This window comes from Gavialis gangeticus, unplaced genomic scaffold, assembly GCF_001723915.1.
Source record: "Gavialis gangeticus isolate Ggan-Ray unplaced genomic scaffold, GavGan_comp1, whole genome shotgun sequence".
In the NCBI taxonomy this organism is placed as follows: domain Eukaryota; kingdom Metazoa; phylum Chordata; order Crocodylia; family Gavialidae; genus Gavialis; species Gavialis gangeticus.
In genome coordinates, this window is record NW_017728993.1 from 71,499,852 (window position 1) to 71,517,458 (window position 17,607).

At 49.0% G+C, this 17,607-nt stretch overlaps 1 protein-coding gene across 2 annotated transcripts in view; it reads left to right on the plus strand.

Moving 5' to 3' along the window:
* Window positions 1-6: 6 nt before the first annotated feature.
* Window positions 7-17,607, plus strand: part of NOS1AP (nitric oxide synthase 1 adaptor protein) — a 210,453-nt gene continuing 192,852 nt past the window's right edge. For both annotated transcript variants that reach the window (XM_019501996.1, XM_019501997.1), the window contains exon 1: window positions 7-175. In XM_019501996.1, the coding sequence (XP_019357541.1) occupies window positions 71-175 (105 nt within the window). In that variant the 5' untranslated portion in view covers window positions 7-70. The remainder of the gene's footprint in view (window positions 176-17,607) is intronic.

The following is a 17,607-nucleotide window of genomic DNA, read 5'->3' on the forward strand; positions in this document are numbered from 1 at the left end:
CGCTGGGGGAGCGGCCGCGCTGCGCCGGGAGCGGGAGGCTGCATGGGGGAGCCGGGCGCGCGGCGGCACCATGCCCGGCAAGTCCAAGTACAACCTGGTGGACGACAGGCACGACCTGCGCATCCCACTGCACAACGAGGACGCCTTCCAGCACGGCATCGCCTTCGAGGCCAAGGTGGGCGGCGGGCCCGTGTCCCCGGGGAGCCTGGCCCCCTTGGGTGCGGGTGCCCTGGCATGGGCACGGCCCCCCGGAGAGGCTGCCCCGGCCCGGTGCCCGGGAGCTGCAGGGAGGACTTGGGGAAGCGCTCGTGGTTCCTTCTCCTGGGCGAGCCAGGCTGCCTCACGGTCCAGGGCAGCCCCCTCCCGGGCAGGAGGGTGCCCTGGGACTTCCTTGTCCCTCCGGCTCCTTGGGAAGTGCCAGGCCCAGGGGGAAAACCCACCCCAGTAGCCCCACGTGTTGGATGCGGTGTCCTGGGCACAGGCTAACTTTAGGCGATCAGTGAAGCCTTTGGATGCGCCTGGTTGCTGGCTGGTGCTGGAGGGAGGCTGGGGTGGGTGGCATGTGCTAGCCAGTGCTTTCCCAGCCCTGGTAGCTCCTGTTGGGATTTGGGTTTTGTCACTGGCTGAGAAGTGCCCCGGCTGTGAAAGCCTGCCAGAAATGAGTGACTGTGTTTTGGGACCGTCAGGAGTGTTTAGGGTAAAATAGGATCTGGTCTGCTCTTGAAATGCCTCCTGCATCCCAGCTTCTGCTTTTCTGTTGAAAGCGGGTTCGCTTCCTCTAGCTCATGCCCTCAGGTAACTTTCTCTTAAGACGTGGTTTAAATGTTCTTTTCTTCTGTCATCTTCTAGTTGCCCGTGTAGTTGATGCTGTCGTGACTTATTTTCATTTCTTTTATTGCCCTTAGTCCTTGTATCCAGCCACTGAAATGTATTCATAGTCCCTTCTCTCTTGTTTGTCTGTTGGCTCAACCCTCTACTGAAATACATGCAAAGCAGCAGCTGAATTGGACAGTGGCCGCTGAAAAGCAGCTTTGGTACTTCACCGTGGACCCGTTCATTCATTTAGTTTTGCAGTGATCAGCGGCTTGATCTGATTTCTTCAGAGAAGCACAAACTTCTCCCTGCTATCTCTCATGTTGTTGCATGCAAGACCCAAGCTGTAGCGTACTAGACCAGGCTGTTTCTGAAAACACATCAATTTTTTTGTGTAGAGCTGGAAGGTTATCGTTTCAGCTATGGTTCTTGCCTCATTTTGGCCCTTTGCAGCATTGAATTCCAGAGGCTGTTTCAGTACTTCCTTTGCTGGCCCTTACTTCCAAATTCTGCTGTCCTCTTTGTCATGTTATGGGAGAGTGAATAAGGAGGGTTTACATATGGTTACATAGTGCTTTTTAATCTCCCAAAGTACCAGATAAAATGTATGTATGTAGGAGGCTTACTCTTTCCACCTTGGGACTGCTACATGAAATAAAGCATACACCATCTGTTGGGAATAGCAAGGTGACTTTTAGAGAAAGCAGGTAGTAATTGGCAGTCTGTAATTCTTTCAGAATGTCAGGAGGGAAAAGGGTGAAGTAACCTTTCACATGTGACCCAGGTCTGCGCTGTGTCTCATCCAAGCAATATGACTAAGATCAGGACAGTTCCCCAAGCATGCTATGCTAAGGGCATTTGTTCCATCGTGATTCAGAGTGCCTCCTAAAGCATCCAAGCCCCCTTCACCACCCACCAGATAATTCAGCCAAGTACTTGCAGACCAGCTTAGCTTGAGAGCTGGCAACAGTGCAGCACTTCATAATGCCTAACATCTTCACTAATGCTTCTCCTTTCCATGCTGAGCAGGTCTGTAGCAGTTCTTAACGCAAACCTGCCCATGTCTCTAACAAACTTCATTACTGTATTTTGAATCCGTTAAATCTCAGCTATGGCTTGTTTAGGCAGGAAATCTAAACTGGAGCCCGCTCTCCTAATGAGGACATACAGTGGCTAAACAGCAGTGGTGTCACCACAACTTTTTATTCCTTTTGCATTTTGCAGGCATTGCTTCATGCTCTTGGCTTTCTAAATTGTGTCTGCGTGCACAGCATATGTTCTCACTGATAATAAAAGGCCCGGTCCTGTGAGGTCTCCATGTACAGAGCTCCTACTGAGTTTTGGATCAGGCCCCGAGTCCTTCCTAAAAGATTATTCAAATATGAAGCCCTCCATTGTGTAGGGGGGATTTAGACTATCTTGGCAAGTGAGGCATACCCTAAACCCATCTGCTGTCCTGCTCTTTCAAAATCCATGTGGGTCTTCTGTGGCTTAGTGATATGTGTCAGTGATGCATGTCCATTTCCTCCTCCTAATTGCTAATAATTGAGTACTAATGCTAGTTAATTGCTACATACTGTCTGCCTTAGGTCCTTGTACCTTACCTTGTGTTTGCACAGCACCGTAAGACCTAGGCTGAGGTTTACAAAGGCTCCATGTCCTGTTTTCAAAGTGGGGATTAGATTCCAAAGTCACTTGGGCAAGTTTTTGAAAATTTTTGGTGGCAGTCCCTCTTCAAAAACATATGAATGCAGTAATTGATGACAAAGTGTAAGTGTGTTTTTGTCTTTGTTATGTGGTGGTAGATTCTGTGGCTTCAGAGGCTGCCTGGTGAACAGCAGTGAGTTGGATCCAGTTGGATTTCTCTGCCTTGCTAGCCCCTCTTTTATTTACTTATTTATTTTTTAAATACTTCATTATTTTTAATATCTGCCTTGTTCCATTCCTTTTATTTTCCCCTCTTCCTTGGTTTTTAAATCCTCTTTCTTTCTTTCTTTCCATTTTCTGTTTTTAAATATTAAAAAACAATTGCCTTGATAGCCCCCCATTACTTGCCCTTTTCTGTTACAAAGTACAGTCTCTCATATTTTCTGAAGAGTGATTAAGTCCTTTTTATCACATAAAAAAATCACCGTAATCAGTATTGAACTTATGAGCTCCTGCAACACTTGAAGGTGGCTGAGTTTAGACCCAGGTGCAGTAGTCCTCTGCTCTCAGGGGTCATGTGTTGTGATGTGTCTGGGGTCCTGATTTGCCTTAATCAGATCCTGGGAGAGTCCACACTGTTGCAGCTCCCACTTTCCTGGGCAAAGCTGGGAGCTGTTAGAGACCATGCCTTGGAAGGGGCAGAGCCTTACAAGCACCTGTTGCTACTGGAATGAGGTGGCCCAGAAGGAGAGCTGATGCTGTTTGTAGTTCCCTCCCTGGGTAAGGTACAACTCTGGTTGTGGATGGGGGGCTTTACCCAAGTGATGGGTGGTACAGCTGGATGAGTTGGGGGGCAGCAGGTGCCTTTCTGGCTGGGACCCCTGTTACTGTTGATCCTGAGAGCACTGGGATCCTAGCCTTCACCCTTGCCTGCCCCCCCTCCCCACCTTGCCCCACACTCCCCGCCTGGCTGTCACTGTCTTCTTTTCCCAAAGGCACAAGCATGTTATTTGAGAGGATTGTTGGGCTATGTGTGGCTTGTGGCAGAGTGTGGGAAGACTGGGATGCCTGACCCAGCCAGAGAGGCTTGGTTTTGTCTCTGCTAGTACAAAAACATTCTTGTCAGGGAAACTGTGGGGGAAGAGACCCCTCTCTGAGTTGGGTATTTTCTTTCAGGCTTTTGGCAGGCTTAAGTCAAGACTTCTCACAGTTTTGCCACTGGGGACCCCTTCCCAGAGTAGGAAAAGTTTGCCAGTTCCTTTCCAGAGCCTGTGCCTCTTGCCTCGAGCAGGTGGCAATAATGGGACATCCCTCATCATTAAGCTGGGAAGGGAAAAGTATAAAATATTGACCAGCCCCCCTCCTGGCATCAGGGACAGAACTGTCATGCTAAAAACCGACATTCCCACATGAGGCTGCTTATGGAAACCTCCGTTGCTGGCTGCCAGGTACCTGCGACACCTCACTTCCAGTTCAGTGCAAGCTGACTGGAAGCAGGGACAAGGATGAGGGCAGCCTGTGGACCACTGAGACTTCTACAGTCAACATTAGGGGTGCTCCCTTCTCAGGCAACGCACTGCCTTGCAGTGCATGGGTAGCAGGGATTAGATGGGAATGCATGTGTTTGTTTGCATGGACAGTTGGTTGTCCAAGAAGACATCTCTAAATGGAATTGGCCCTCAAGCCCATTTAAAAGCCACTTTGTGACTGTACTGCAGGTCCCCGTCTGAATGCAGCCTCCCTCCCCTTGCTCCGGGACTGGGTGCTGATTGGCACCTCCCTTCCTAACATCCTGGTCTCCCACATTTGCTCCTGCCTCTGCTCTAGGTCTGAATGCCTGGCTTTCTCCTAATGTCACTGGTAAGTGGGATCCCCACAAGATTGCCCTGTCTGCTCACCATTCCTCCCTGTCACGGGCCTGGCTCTTTCTCCTCAGTGATGCCTGGTCACTTCAGTGCAGAGACTGCTAGTTTCTTCTGAGTACTTTGTACACTGTGACTTGCGCTTGCCAAAAGTGCGTCTCTTTGATTCCTAAGCTAGTATGTTGCTCCAGAAAATCCTGGCGCTGTATGCAAAATGCAGCTGGCATAGGCAATTACTCCATCCTTTTATTAGGCTGGTAGAGATTAATTAAATACTTGTGCTCCTCTGGTTCCTTTTATCTTGAAGTACTTAAACAACAGAAGGCTCCTTCATCCCAGAGGTGAGATGCACCAGGTTTTCAGCACTTACTGGCCTGTCCCAGGGTGGGAAAGTGGGAGATGAAGGACATAATTGCAGAATTGAACCCAAGGGAACCCTTAATAAGGTGGCTTGGAGTTACTTGAGTAGGAGTTTGGCTGGGATGCCAGGGTTAGCTTGCAAGTTCTTTTGAGAAGTGTCCTGGGGAAAGTTTGAAACAAGCTGCAGTTTGACCCCTGTGTTCCTGCCTCTCTGCGCGCCGCTGTAGAATTCCTAGCAAATGTGTGTGGAGCTCTGTATAGGAGGTTAAGGCAAATTTGGGTCTGCATTTAGTTCTTGGTATACTCTGACTGCATTAACAGCAGCTACCTGCTTACATTACAGTCCATCGAGTAACCAGCCGCTGCCAGCTTTTGTATCCTGTGCTCTCAATATCTGATTAGGGAGCTCTGCCTGATAGAGAGGTGGGGAGATTGGCCACTAAGGCAGGGGATAGCAAGCTCTGCCATAGTTAACTAGTTGCTTTGGCGCAGCCAGAACAGTCCTCCCTCTGTCTTGTGTAACTTTACTGATCTTGTCTGCTGAAAGCCCCAGGACTAGAGGGGTCTTCAGCAGGATGGAAATACGCTGGCAGCCGGGACTCTTGGTACCAGTAGGCCAAAAGGGCTTAATCCTTACCATTAAATCCCATTGCCTTTCGCTATTGAAGCAAGCCTCTCCCCTCAGTACACCTCCCTTTCTATCTAGCAGCGTTGTTGGAGGATCAGCAAGGGATAGATAGGGAGGGAACAAGGGAAATGGGGATGGTGGCCCTGTAGCTTCCTGGGAGAGCGTCTTCCTTCAGTGAGAGCCCAGAAACGTGCTGACGGCACCAGGTGCCCTCAGGTGGCGGCTTCAGCCTGTTGTGGGGTTGAGAGAGGATGGTCTCAGAGCAACAGTGTAGAACTGGGGTGTTTGTGTGTGCCTATATTGGCTTCACTACATATTCAGCCACCTTCTGCCACTGATAGACAGGACTGTGGGGTGGGGAGCACTCTGATCAGAGCAGTAGCAGGTCATGCCTGAGTTGTATTGGTAGAGCTGGGAGGGGAAGGGCTGGCTATGAGGCCTTTACTATTGTTCCCTCACTTCCATTGCTACCCACGAATTGATGGGGTCATGGGGATGACTTGCTGCTCCTCCCCAACAGCAAGCACTGGGAGAGGGTAAACACTCTTGACACTCCAGATCAATGTAAACTGCACACTGGCTCCCAGGCAAACTGCACTGTCAGAACGTGGTGCTGTCATAGCAGAGCTGAAGACAGATGAGCTGTTTTGCAGCTACTGAAGCTGCCTGCAACCATATGCTCTGGCACAGGGAAGTCAAACTCGAGTTAAGTATTCCCCAGGGATTATGCTAATTCATTTTCTGGAGATAAACCCAATAGCTGGAAAATCCTGCTCTGTCTTCTTGGGACAGTAATATGCTTCACACTTTGATCTGTTTTCATTGGTCATGTCTCCTGGCCCTGTAATTCCCAGTACATCTGAATTGCCTTGATCAGGCTGATTGGGAAGTTGAAACATCAGCTCTAGCAGAGAAAAAAGCCTTCCCAAGTGTGTGTGGGGTGGGTGATGGGGGCAGGGGGTGTTCAGTATACTGTAGCATCCATTCCTAGAGAGAAATCAAAAGCCAGACCTCTTAAATCTGCTGAAGCCTGAGATGAAAGACTCCTAAGCTGTGCTATGCCACAGGAGGAGCAGATTCATATTTCTCACTTTCTTCAAGATTTCTAGGTAAAGAAATGGATATTTTAAGTCATGCGGCTTTCTATTGTCCCCTTCCTTCCCTTCATCTCTGGTAGCTCTCGGAGAAGGCCAGTGTTTCTTGTTAACCTCACTGATTACCTTAAACATCCTGCTGTCATTTAACAAAAATCAAGGAAGGACCCTCCAAATCGAGGACTGATGTCTGAAGTATTGGAAACTACACACTTGTAGAAATCGCGAGTCATAGCCAAGAATCATGAGATGCATGATGTCAAGTTATCATCTGATTTTTGAATCCTGCCCTTTCTATTGTGTGTGTGTGTGTGTGTGTGTGTGTGTGTGTGTGTGTACACACATCTACCAATCCTTAAGCTGAAAGCTCTCTCATTTGTCGTGAGGAAGGCAATTTTGACTTCAGAAGCATGTGCTAGAAACCCTCCTCTTTCATCAGTTGCTCTGAAATGCTGAACACTATCCAGACCCACCGTGTGAGATTGATCGTGCTATGAAGAGCTCTACAATCTAGCACCGAGTACAGTGAGTTTGTATCTTAAGCTGAATCTGAGGCTTGCCACATTTGCCTTGTATACAGGCTACCAAGCATTTGTCAGATAGGGAAAGCTATTGATACTTGTTGGGGTGCATGCAGGATGGGGGGCCTTGCTGAAGAAAGGCTTGGTGCCCCATTAACAGCATGCTGAAGGCTTCCAGTCCCCCAGAAAGCGAAAGGCTGAACATAACAATTGGCTGTGTTTGGCCCCTGTGTCAGCATTCTCAGCAAGAGGCAATTGCCAATGCTGGAACTGCTTAGTAGATAAATATAGGACTGGAGGCTTCAGGGCTGTCAATCCAGCACCTGTTGCCAGCTAGAAAATCATTTATAGAGAGATCTTGGCAATTATACTTCTCCCTATTCTATTTTTCTCTTTTTCCTTTATGCACTGGAGACTTGAATTCAACAGTCTCTGATCTTACAGCAGCCTGGGCAAATCCAGCTGCTACCCACCTTCCTGAAAATAATGATCTGTGACAATACTGCTTTGTTGCCATAAAGATAATTGCATTAGTAGGAAAGGGATTAGGACTTCGGGTGAAGAATACACGGGAGGTTTCCATTCTCTCTTATCCATGGATTGACATGCATTGTTGTCACAGTGACTTAGTGCATCTTCTTACGCTGCAAGATAGACACATCCAGGCTACTTGGGTCCTTCTGTACCTGCACTTCAGCCAGTTCTCTCTGTGCTGAATTTTTCCTTCTCCCAAGGGCTACTATGATTGTGTGGAGTGCACAGGTTCTGAGTTCCAGCTCTTTGGGTTGCCCTCTGTATGGCAGTGTGCTAAGGGGGTGTTAGCACTGTGAACTGGGAACTTTGGGGGAGCAAAGGAAAGAAAGTGATAGTTAGATGCATTGGGGTCTTCTGGAGCAGGACTTGTAGTTAAAGAAGGGGTTGGAGCTTCAGGCCTTGCATCTATTGAGATGGCACAAATATAACGCTGCCAAGTCCTTTTGTACTAACAGTGCTTGGATGTGGTGAGCTCTGCCATGTGCCAAGGAGCCAGGAGCAAAGACCCACAACAGTGCAGTGTGACATGACCTAGGACAGCTTGCTTTGGTCTCAGCACCAATAACTCACTTGAAGCCCTGTAAAGTCTTATGGGAAATGTCAGCACATTGCTGATGGGATCATGGGAAGATGTATTTGGAGTCATTCTGTGGATGCATATAGCACAGGGGTTCACTCACATTTGAAAAAGCTGCTGGCATGGTGTCAGGGCCCCCTTGCGCTTCTGCAGCTGTAGGCTTGATGCCATGGTGTGGGCACAGTCCCAGATTCAGTAGGCTGTTTCTTTCCTGGCTGAGGTGACCCAGGTGGGAAAGCGCTTCCCCAGCAGGGGACTCCAAACCAGATCTGGGAAGTCTATTACAAATCTCCCCTCCAGGGGCCAAACAAGACTGTGTTTCACACAAGAGTCAAGGAGGAACTTCCCACCATTTTAGCCCCCCTAATGTAGAGCCTGTTTCACTCTGCTGGTGCTCTGGCCCTTCCATGAACCTGGCACCTAGAAGAACTAGCCTTCCTCTACCCCCCCACCCCACCTCCCTGCCCTCCCAACTCAGGATTAAGAGACAGAAGCTGCAAGTGCTCCAGGGGGTAAAAGAAAAAAGAAGCTAGGTTGCCCCCACTGGGAAAGAAAGGCATCCCTGACACAAGCAGGAGGCCTTTGCTATGTTGTGGCTCTTTGCTGACCAAACTCCAGGCATAGAGGAGGAGGAGAAGGAAGAGAAAGCAGGTAGGATGCATTCTAGCCTCCTTATTACTTCAGCCTCCCTTTGCACCTTTGCATGCCAGGAAAATGTAATAGAACAAATCAAGGACTTGCAGAAGGCCGAGCTACTGCCTGAAGTGTAATGTCCAGGAACACAAGGTGGGTTCGTGGCTCCAGTTCCACTCTGCTGAGAGAGCTGGAGAGATGCTTCCTCTTGGCAAGAGAGGAGATGCCTGGCTGTAAAAGCACCAAAATGCCTGGCAAAATATACACTACACCCCCATAACCACGCAAACACTAGGAGATAGACAGCTCCCTGAATGAAAACAGAATTTTATTCCAAGGCTGCTATTTGTTTGGATTGTCTGGGAGCCAGTGTGCTGAAGTGGGATCTCGGCATGCCAGGTGCTGTACAAACACAGAGCAAAAAGATGGTCCCAGCTTCAAAGACCTTGAAGTGGGTGGGAGTTGCTGTAAGATGAGGTGGAGCTGTCCGGCAACTGTTGTAGCTCTCAGAGGGATGTACAGGGTGTGGGGGAAGATGGGAACCAGTTTGGCAGTGAGTAGGCAAGTATAATGCGTGTGGATTCGAGGTGATGTGAGCCGAAACTGAGCTTAAACTGGCTATGGGAACTGAGGACAGTAAAAAGTCCTTCTTCAGATATGTGGGAGGTCAAAAGAGAAATAAGGGCAACATCAGACCCCTGCTAAATCAAATGGGGCAGCTGACATCCAACACCCAGGGAAAAGCTAATCTCCCTAATGATTACTTTGCGTCAGTTTACTTGAGCTGGTGATACAAAATGATTACTTTGCATCACCAGCCCAAAGGGGTCACCCTGCCTGACAGGACACAGGATTACAAGGGTACAGGTGACCACGTGCCTACATTTGGTGAAGACCTTGTGAGGGAATACCTGGAGAGGCTGGACATCCACAAGTCAGCAGGCCCTGACGAAATGCACCCAAGAGTGCTAAAAGAGTTGGCTGACATCATAGCGTGACCAATGGCAAGGATGTTTGAGAACTCGTGGTGCTTGGGAGAGGTTCCTGAAGATTGAAAGAGGGCCAATGTGGTGCCTATCTTCAAGAAAGAAAGGAAGGAAGGAAGATCCAGGGAACTACAGGCCAATCAGTTTGACCTCAATCCCTGAAAAGATCATGGAAAAAAATTATTTAAAAAATCCATGAACAATAGGCTAACAGAAGGCATCATCCTGAGAAACAGTCAACATGGCTTTGTTATGCGTAGGTTGTGCCTGACCAACCTCATCTCCTTCTATGACCAGGTGACACGTCACCTGGACAGGGAAGGAGAGGCTGATGTCATTTACTTGGATTTCAAAAAAGCCTTTGATTTGGTCTCCCATGATGTCCTCATGACAAAATTGGGGAACTGTGGCCTTGGCAGCCTTACGGTCCGCTGGCTGGGGAACTGGCTCTGCGGTCAGACCTAGCGAGTGATAGTTGGCGGAACTGAGTCAACATGGCGCATGATGACCAGTGGCATCCCTCAGAGTTCAGCACTCAGACCAGTACTCTTTAACATATTCATAAACAACCTGGATTTGGGTGTCAGAAGCAGACTGGCTAAGCTTGCAGATGACACCAAATTACGGGGAAGAATGGTCACGCTAGAGGATAGGCTGGGGATTCAGGCGAACTTGGACAGGTTCGCAAAGTGGGTGGATCAAAACCTGATGACTTTCAACATAGAGAAATGCAAGGTGCTCCACCTTGGGAGAGAGAGCCCACATCATACCTATAGGCTGTGTAGTGCTACACTCACTAGCACTACAACTGAAACAGACTTGGGGGGTCATGACTGACCACAAGATGAATATGGGTCACCAGTGCAATGCCACAGCCGGCAAAGCAGATAAAACCCTGGCTTGCATCTACCAATGCATCTCGAGCAAGACCCAAGAAGTCATTGTCCTGCTTTATTCAGCCTTGGTGAGGGAAGTGGATGCTGGAGGAGATAGGAAGAGGTTTGTTCAGGTGGAAATCTTTCAGCTCCATTTCCTCTGATGCCATAGCCACATGCTCTATGCAGCAGGCTCTGTTTGAGTGTGTTGTCTTGGGACAAGGAAGAAATCCTTATCTGAACTTAATGTGGTACAGACAGTGCTGATGAAGAGCACAGCACTGTCATTGTTGTGGAATTAGCGGCCCCCAAATTGATCAACTCCTGTCACTTTTTAGGCTTCTTGTCTTGAACAAACTCTGGTCAGTTCCTCTGTTTCAGGGCCCAGCTCTGACACTGACTGACTGGGAAGTTAGTTGGTTTTAGGGTTCCCATCTCTCTTCCTTCTCAAATCTTGTAGGCACCCTGAACTGACAGGGTCTCATCAGCGCAAAGGCATCCAACAGTAGCCTTTTGACAGCCACTTCCCAGTCCTGTGCATATTAACTGGGGCACAATGACCTCATAAAGTAGGCAGTGGGGCTGAACAGTGGAATCCACTGACGCAGTTGATGCCTGTAACTTAGGCAGATAACCCATGTTTGTTACCATGTAAACAATAGGCAAAACATGGGAACCAGTGAAGTAAATTATGCCCCTGTCTGCTGTTCATGTGTGTGGAACACCCTGTACTTTTGCCCCAGTTCCTGTGCCTATCCTCTCTGCTTGCTTCTTCCTGACCCTGCTCTAGGGACACTTGGGACCTCCTGTGTCTCTATTTTATTTATGCCATGTGTCCCCACCACTGTTCCCCCATTCTGGGTGCATCTACATGAGACGCTAAATGTGCAGTAGACTAATTCTACTGTGCATTAGTGTATTGCAGCAAAAGCTGTGTTAATGAACAGTAGAATTGGTCTACTGCATATTCGTGTCACTAAAAGACCATGCACCAGCACTACTACACAGTAGTGCCGGTTACTATGCATTGAGTTAGTACCTGTTATTACAGGCACTAAACTTAATGTGTATTAATGCACATGTAGACATGCTTTCTGAGACCAAGCGGCACCCCTGCATAACTTCCCCTCCTCTGTCCCTGTCCCTGTCCCTGCCTCCCCATTACCAGCTCTTTCCCCTTCCAGAGTTCTCTTCCCCCTCCTTCCACCCAGCCCTCCCCCAGCCTCAGCTCAGAAGCTGGAGTCAGAGGAGGTTGGGTTATAAACATACAGAAACATGTAAACATTTCTGCATTTGCTCCATACAACACTTTTAACCCTCTCATTAACTCTGCCCAAGTACTGAGACTTTGGCTCCAAGAGGCCTGTGAAACACAGCAAAGGCAAAGCTACAGGCGAGGCTGTTAAGAGAGAACATGAATTTGTAGGATGTAAGGCTGTAGCTTGTTCTTTTTCTTCTGAACATCATAATTAACTCCCTCTGCTTTCCCAGTGAAAACCCTGTCCTGGAAAGAGATGTGATACGTAAAACCTCTGGGAAAGTGGTTTATTTTTGGAGAGGATGTGAGGAAGAGGGGTGGTGGGGCTTGAGATATATCAGGCTTGGGATGGAGAGGAGCTTTAATTTCAGCTGCAAAGAGTGCTACTGCACCCCAGCATGGGCTAGGGTTACCATATTTCCAATTTAAAAAAAGAGGACACCTGTGGGGGGGAGAGGAGGAAGGGGAATATGATTGTGGGGGGGTAGTGATATGTCCCCTGATCCCCCAACCCTGCCAGTGCCCCTCACTCCTGACCCGCAGCTCCCTGCTCCCCACTGATGCCCCTCACTCCCAACCTGGACTCGCAGCCCTCTGTGCAGAGTGCGTGATCTACTGACAGCCAGTCAGCTTCCCTGCTGCCCCAAGCAAAAGCAGAGACAAAGCAAAGACCCTGACATTTGCTTACATTTTTAAAAACCTGCCTGGATGGAGTACAAGGGGCCAAAAAAGAGGACATGTTTGGGAAAACCTGGATGTATGGTAACTCTAAGCATGGGCAGGACACCTCCATGAGAATCAAGCCATGGCACAAACTTGTAGAAGGGACCTGTCTGGGAAGACGTTTGAGTGTGTGCCTGCTCAGACTTGGACTCTTGCAGTCAAAAAATATAGCTATAAGTTTTCCCTAACCTTGGGAAGTTGCTGCTCTCCTGCCTTGGTTCAGCTTCTTCTATTATACCCGTCCTTATGGTATCCAAGCCCCTCCCAGCAGGATGTGAAGGCACCAGCTCTGTGGGGTTTTTTTCTCCCTCTCTCCTTCTCAGAAGGAAAACACAAGTGTATGGACTGGAAAACAAAGGTGTTTTCTGTGCCATGTTGCACTTGCGTATTAGCTAAGGCAGGTGGAAAAGCTCAGAGTGGCTCATATTCCTGAGGAAGTGCAATCCTGTATTTTAACTAGCTGGAATTTCCTTAGGGGAGGTGGTGTTTTCACTCTTGTGTATAGCATTGCTATAGCTTGGATGAGATGGGACACCTGCTGGTATTACTGAGGGCAGCCAGGATGCAATGTGGTCTCCTGTCGGAGATGACAGTGTGTTGCTTGGGGGTGCTACTACATGAGAGCTTAGCATCAGCAGGAAGTTCAGGAGCTGCTTGGACCTCAGCCTGCCTTGACCAGTTGTGAGCGTGTTTCCATGGAGACCACACCATGCCTGCAAATGGCTCCAAGTGCTTTTCTTCTGAGGCTCAGCATCAGCTTTGTCTTGCTTGGGATTAACATCGATGAGCTGCTGTCTGTTCAGCACTTGATCTGGGCCAAGCTCCAGGCCACCTTGGGGTGATATGATATATTGGGAAGGACAGATTGAGTGTGTGCCATCTGTGTGGTGCTGGCATTAGGGAACCTCTCTTCCCAGCACTCTTTAGTGGCTGCAGGTAGAAGCTGAAGAAAACCAAAGAGGATTTTGTCCTGAACCATCTCTTTGGCCTTACGAAATTCTACAAGTAAGTGGTCTTAGCAGCCTCCATATGCAAGCAAAATGTGTTACCTTTGACTAGTGATTCTCAACTGGGATTCTGTGAGATCCTTTAGAGGGTGTTGTGAGGTGCAAGGAGGTAAGCACTTGCTCATCCCTGCCTGGCACCTGGGCAAGGAGGTAAGCACTGTAATAAGTACATTTGTTTTTTTAAATGAAGTGCTACTCAATTCAGAGAAATTCTGGAGGGGTATCTGAAGCCTGAGAAGGTTGAGAATCCCTGTCCTAGATCCTTGCATAATGTGTTGAACAGCATTGAGTTCCTCCTCTTCTGGTTTAGGGGATGCGGGAAGGTGAGTTTTTCCTAAATAAATAACGTGTCCTGATACAGAACTAATTAACAAATACTTCTTACGCCAATGTGCCTCTCACTAGAACAGATGCTGCATGTGTGAAGCTAAAGATTATGGGGAGACAGTGCAGCATTAGAGAAATAATGTAGCTGTGCAATAACTCCTCTCCTAATCATGCCTTTTGGTGCACAGAATTCACCATCAGCTGCTGGACCCACATCATGGTGTGGCCCTGCCATAATTCCCTCTAGAATATTGGCATTTCTGGTGGTGGAGCTTTAGTAGTGGCCTGTAGCATCTTGCAGGTTAGGGCAGGGGTGGGCAAAATGCAGTCTGGGGACTCGATGTGGCCCACCAGGCCATTCTATCCAGCCCGTGGGCCCCCTAAAAATGTAGGAAAGTAATATTTATCTGCCCCTGACTGCCTATCATGCAGCCCTTGATGGCTTGCCAAAACTCAGTAAGCAGCCCTACGCCCAAAATAATTATCCACCCCTGAGTTAGGGCATGGGGGGACTCCTATGCTATCTTCTGGCCTTGTCCCTTAATAGTTGTGGCAAGTGATATCAGATAATGCTAACTGGAGCTGAGGCATTACTCTTGTAGCTACATTCAGTGCCTTATGTCCCGTGGTTTCTCCACCAGGCAGAGCTGGACAGACCAGGGGCAGTGCAGCTATCAGGCTGGATTCTATGAACCGGCTGTGCCTTTAACGTCCTCGGATGGGGCAGTTAGATTAGCACAAGACTTGGCACAGCTAGAACATTTCCAGCTGAGTCTTGGGAGCCCCCGGCAGCCACGTGACTGGTTCAGGCTGGAAAGCAACGTGTTTTCCATCCAAGTCAGCTGGGATACCAACTTTCCGTTCCTTTTCAGTTGCTGACCCTGCACCATGGGAGCTGACTAATCTTCCTTTCTCTCTCTCTCCTTCAAGCAGTGGGAAGTTCAGGCCCAGCAGGGAGGAAGGAACAGACCTGCAGATGGCCCGCAGGCAGGCTTCTGGGAGAAGCATTGTGGGCTGAATGTGTTGGATGGATGCCAGCACGGGGTAGTAGTGCAGCAGCAGGGTGGGCCTGAGGACAGAGAAGGGATCACTATGGTGACAGGGTTTCATTTTTGGCCCATTTCAGAGCTGTGCCCAAAGCTGGGGGCTCCTGTGGGAAGCAGTTTAGTTTTCTGAAGTGCAGCTTCAGGGTCCAGAGTTGGGAAGTTCTTTCTATTTTGCAGGGATCCAGACTAGACTGTGGAGTTTCCAGCTGGACTTTCAATCTGAGGAAGCTGCTGAATGGCAGCCATCCACTGCTGGAAGTGAGATGTTGCATGGCCTGTGCCCATTGGGTCCTGTTGCTGTACCGTCCCATGGAATGGGCCTGTCTTCCTGGCACCTGTGAGCACCTGGTGGGCCAGGCATCATTATGCAGCTACAGACACCAGATGAGGTTGGCCTGTCAGGGGGCAGGAAAGGTGTTCAATCTCTCAAGACCAAATGGGGGGTTAGGCTCCATCCACTCCCTCCACCATTACCATCCCTTCTTGCAACCATTTGAGAAGACTAGAGGATGTCCTTGATAATCCCAAAAATGACCTGGTCACTGCAGTTTTGATTCAGCACTATTTACGTGTGTCCTGGTAGCTAGCAATAATGAGCAGACTGCAAGAGGTTTTCTTAAGAGAAGAGAAACTAAAAACTATTGTTCTCTCAAAGTCTGGGGCCTCCTATAACTTTTTAAGTGAACAGTATGGCTTAGGGAAAGTGACTGTCACAGATATAAAGGGGAATGAAGAGAAGCTGTTATGCACCACAAGGACCTTGTTACAGCTCTGTGTGTATCCAAACTAAGTTGGAGCTGTGCACAGCTTTTCAGTAGGGGTTAAGGTGACAGTAGACTGGCTGCATGTGCTTTGGTTCTGGTGTTGAGGAAAAGTGCTGACCAGATGGCCATGTCCCTGCACCTTGTGGAACTGGTTGCATGCTCTCTCCTCACCAGCCTGCACGCTCCTCTGTAGACCTTTCTGAATCCTCCGTGACATGGAGTCCTGTCCCAGGCATGAGGATGGGGGACAGCAGGGAAACCCGGCCGATCTATTCTGGTAGCTCAGCAATGATGTCACCAATGAGTGGGAGAGTAAATATACCCTGCAAAAGAGGTGCTTTGTGTTTGCTTGCTCGGGGTGACACAGCCCAGAGCAGCTCCTAGCGTTTGCAACATGACTGCCGCCTTTGTAGCATTGCCAGAGCTCCTAATTATAGAGAAGACCCCGTCCGTGGCTCATTCATGGAGTGCTTCCAAACAGGCCAGCTTATCCCCACCTAATTGGAATTGGGGGAGGGCTGAGCCAAAGGAAGCCTATGGGGAGAATGTGCCTGCCTCTCAATGCTGGAGACAGGACAATAATCCCTACACGGTGCCAGGCACGTTCAGAGTACAGTGCAGACTAGCTCATTGCTCTAGCCTTATTTTTCAGCACAGGCCACCAGCTCAGAGGGCTTGATGGGCAAACTGACTGCTTTTGTATGAGCAAATCTGTGCATGGAGGAGACCAGGACTGGATTAGTGGGAGCAGCTGTGGGTTGGGATGGAATATCCTTGATTAAGTTGCGTATGGGCGAGTCTCACTAGTACTCCATCCCCAAGGCCTGCTGTGCCTTTCTGCTTCCCTGGACTGAGCCACTCCCAGGGTGGGAAAGGGTGTTCATTCTTGCAACTTGAGGTCTGTGCCAGCTGAGGGGAGGTGGTGTTGACTAGCTGCCATGCCTTGGGAGCATTGGATGGCTAGCTGAATGGAGCATTGGCTCATATTGCTCTGTGGTACGGCTGGAAACTGAGGAGGGCTAGGGGAGTCAGTTGGACATCCTAGCACTGGTCCTGTGGAAGGTGCTGCCTAGATGGAGGTGTTTGAGTAGGGAAGCGAGAGACTGCTAGGTAGAACTAGGGATCCTTTGTGCCTGCCTTGCTGTGGCCCAGGGGAACCTCTCTGACTGGCCCGGGAAGTGTTCACCTGTTCATGCTTCTGTTCTTAAGATTTTGAGCCTTTGCCCTGAAGGACTGCTGCTGTTACCCTCTGCTCTGTTTTGGCACAGCTGCTTACCCACGGGCAGAGCTGTTGGTCTCAAAGTGATGCTGAACCCTCTCCTTACCCTCCATGAAGGCTTCAGAGAGGATCGGGGCCCTGCTGTGTTCTTTTTCTTTGTCTGGTCATTTTTTAACAAAGAGCTTTACTTTGCTCTCTTTTTTTTGTCTTTAGCTTCTTCCTCCAGCCTTCTCCCAGCTCCTCTTCTACCCGGATCCTTGAAGCTCACAGATTCAGTGCTGTGTATGCTCATTGGCAAAGAATGAGCCACCCAGACCCTGCGTTGGCAGGGCCCTGCTGAAATCTGGGGTTCAGCCAGCAGAGGATCTGGGCCAATGCAGCTTGTTGAGCCAGTTCTGCTCAAGTGTCTCTTCAAAATGAAAGCAAAAAGCTCTTGCAGGCAGAAGTTGCCACTTGCTCCAAAACCCAGTGCCATCTGAGTGAGTGTTACACCAGCCCACGGCATCCCCCTTTGCTTTTCTTGGTGGTGCCTGCAATACTTCCAGCCCAGCTGTCTTTGTAACTGAGTTTTCCTGTATGACTGGAGAAATGGTTCCTTTAATGAGCTGCAGAAGCCAGATTGATTATTCATGGTGCCCTATGTGCCACCCTTCTCAAGTTAGAGTACTTTGGAAGTACTAAGATGTTTTAAAACACAATCTCCCTGTGGGGTACATGGACCTTTCGTAGTTTC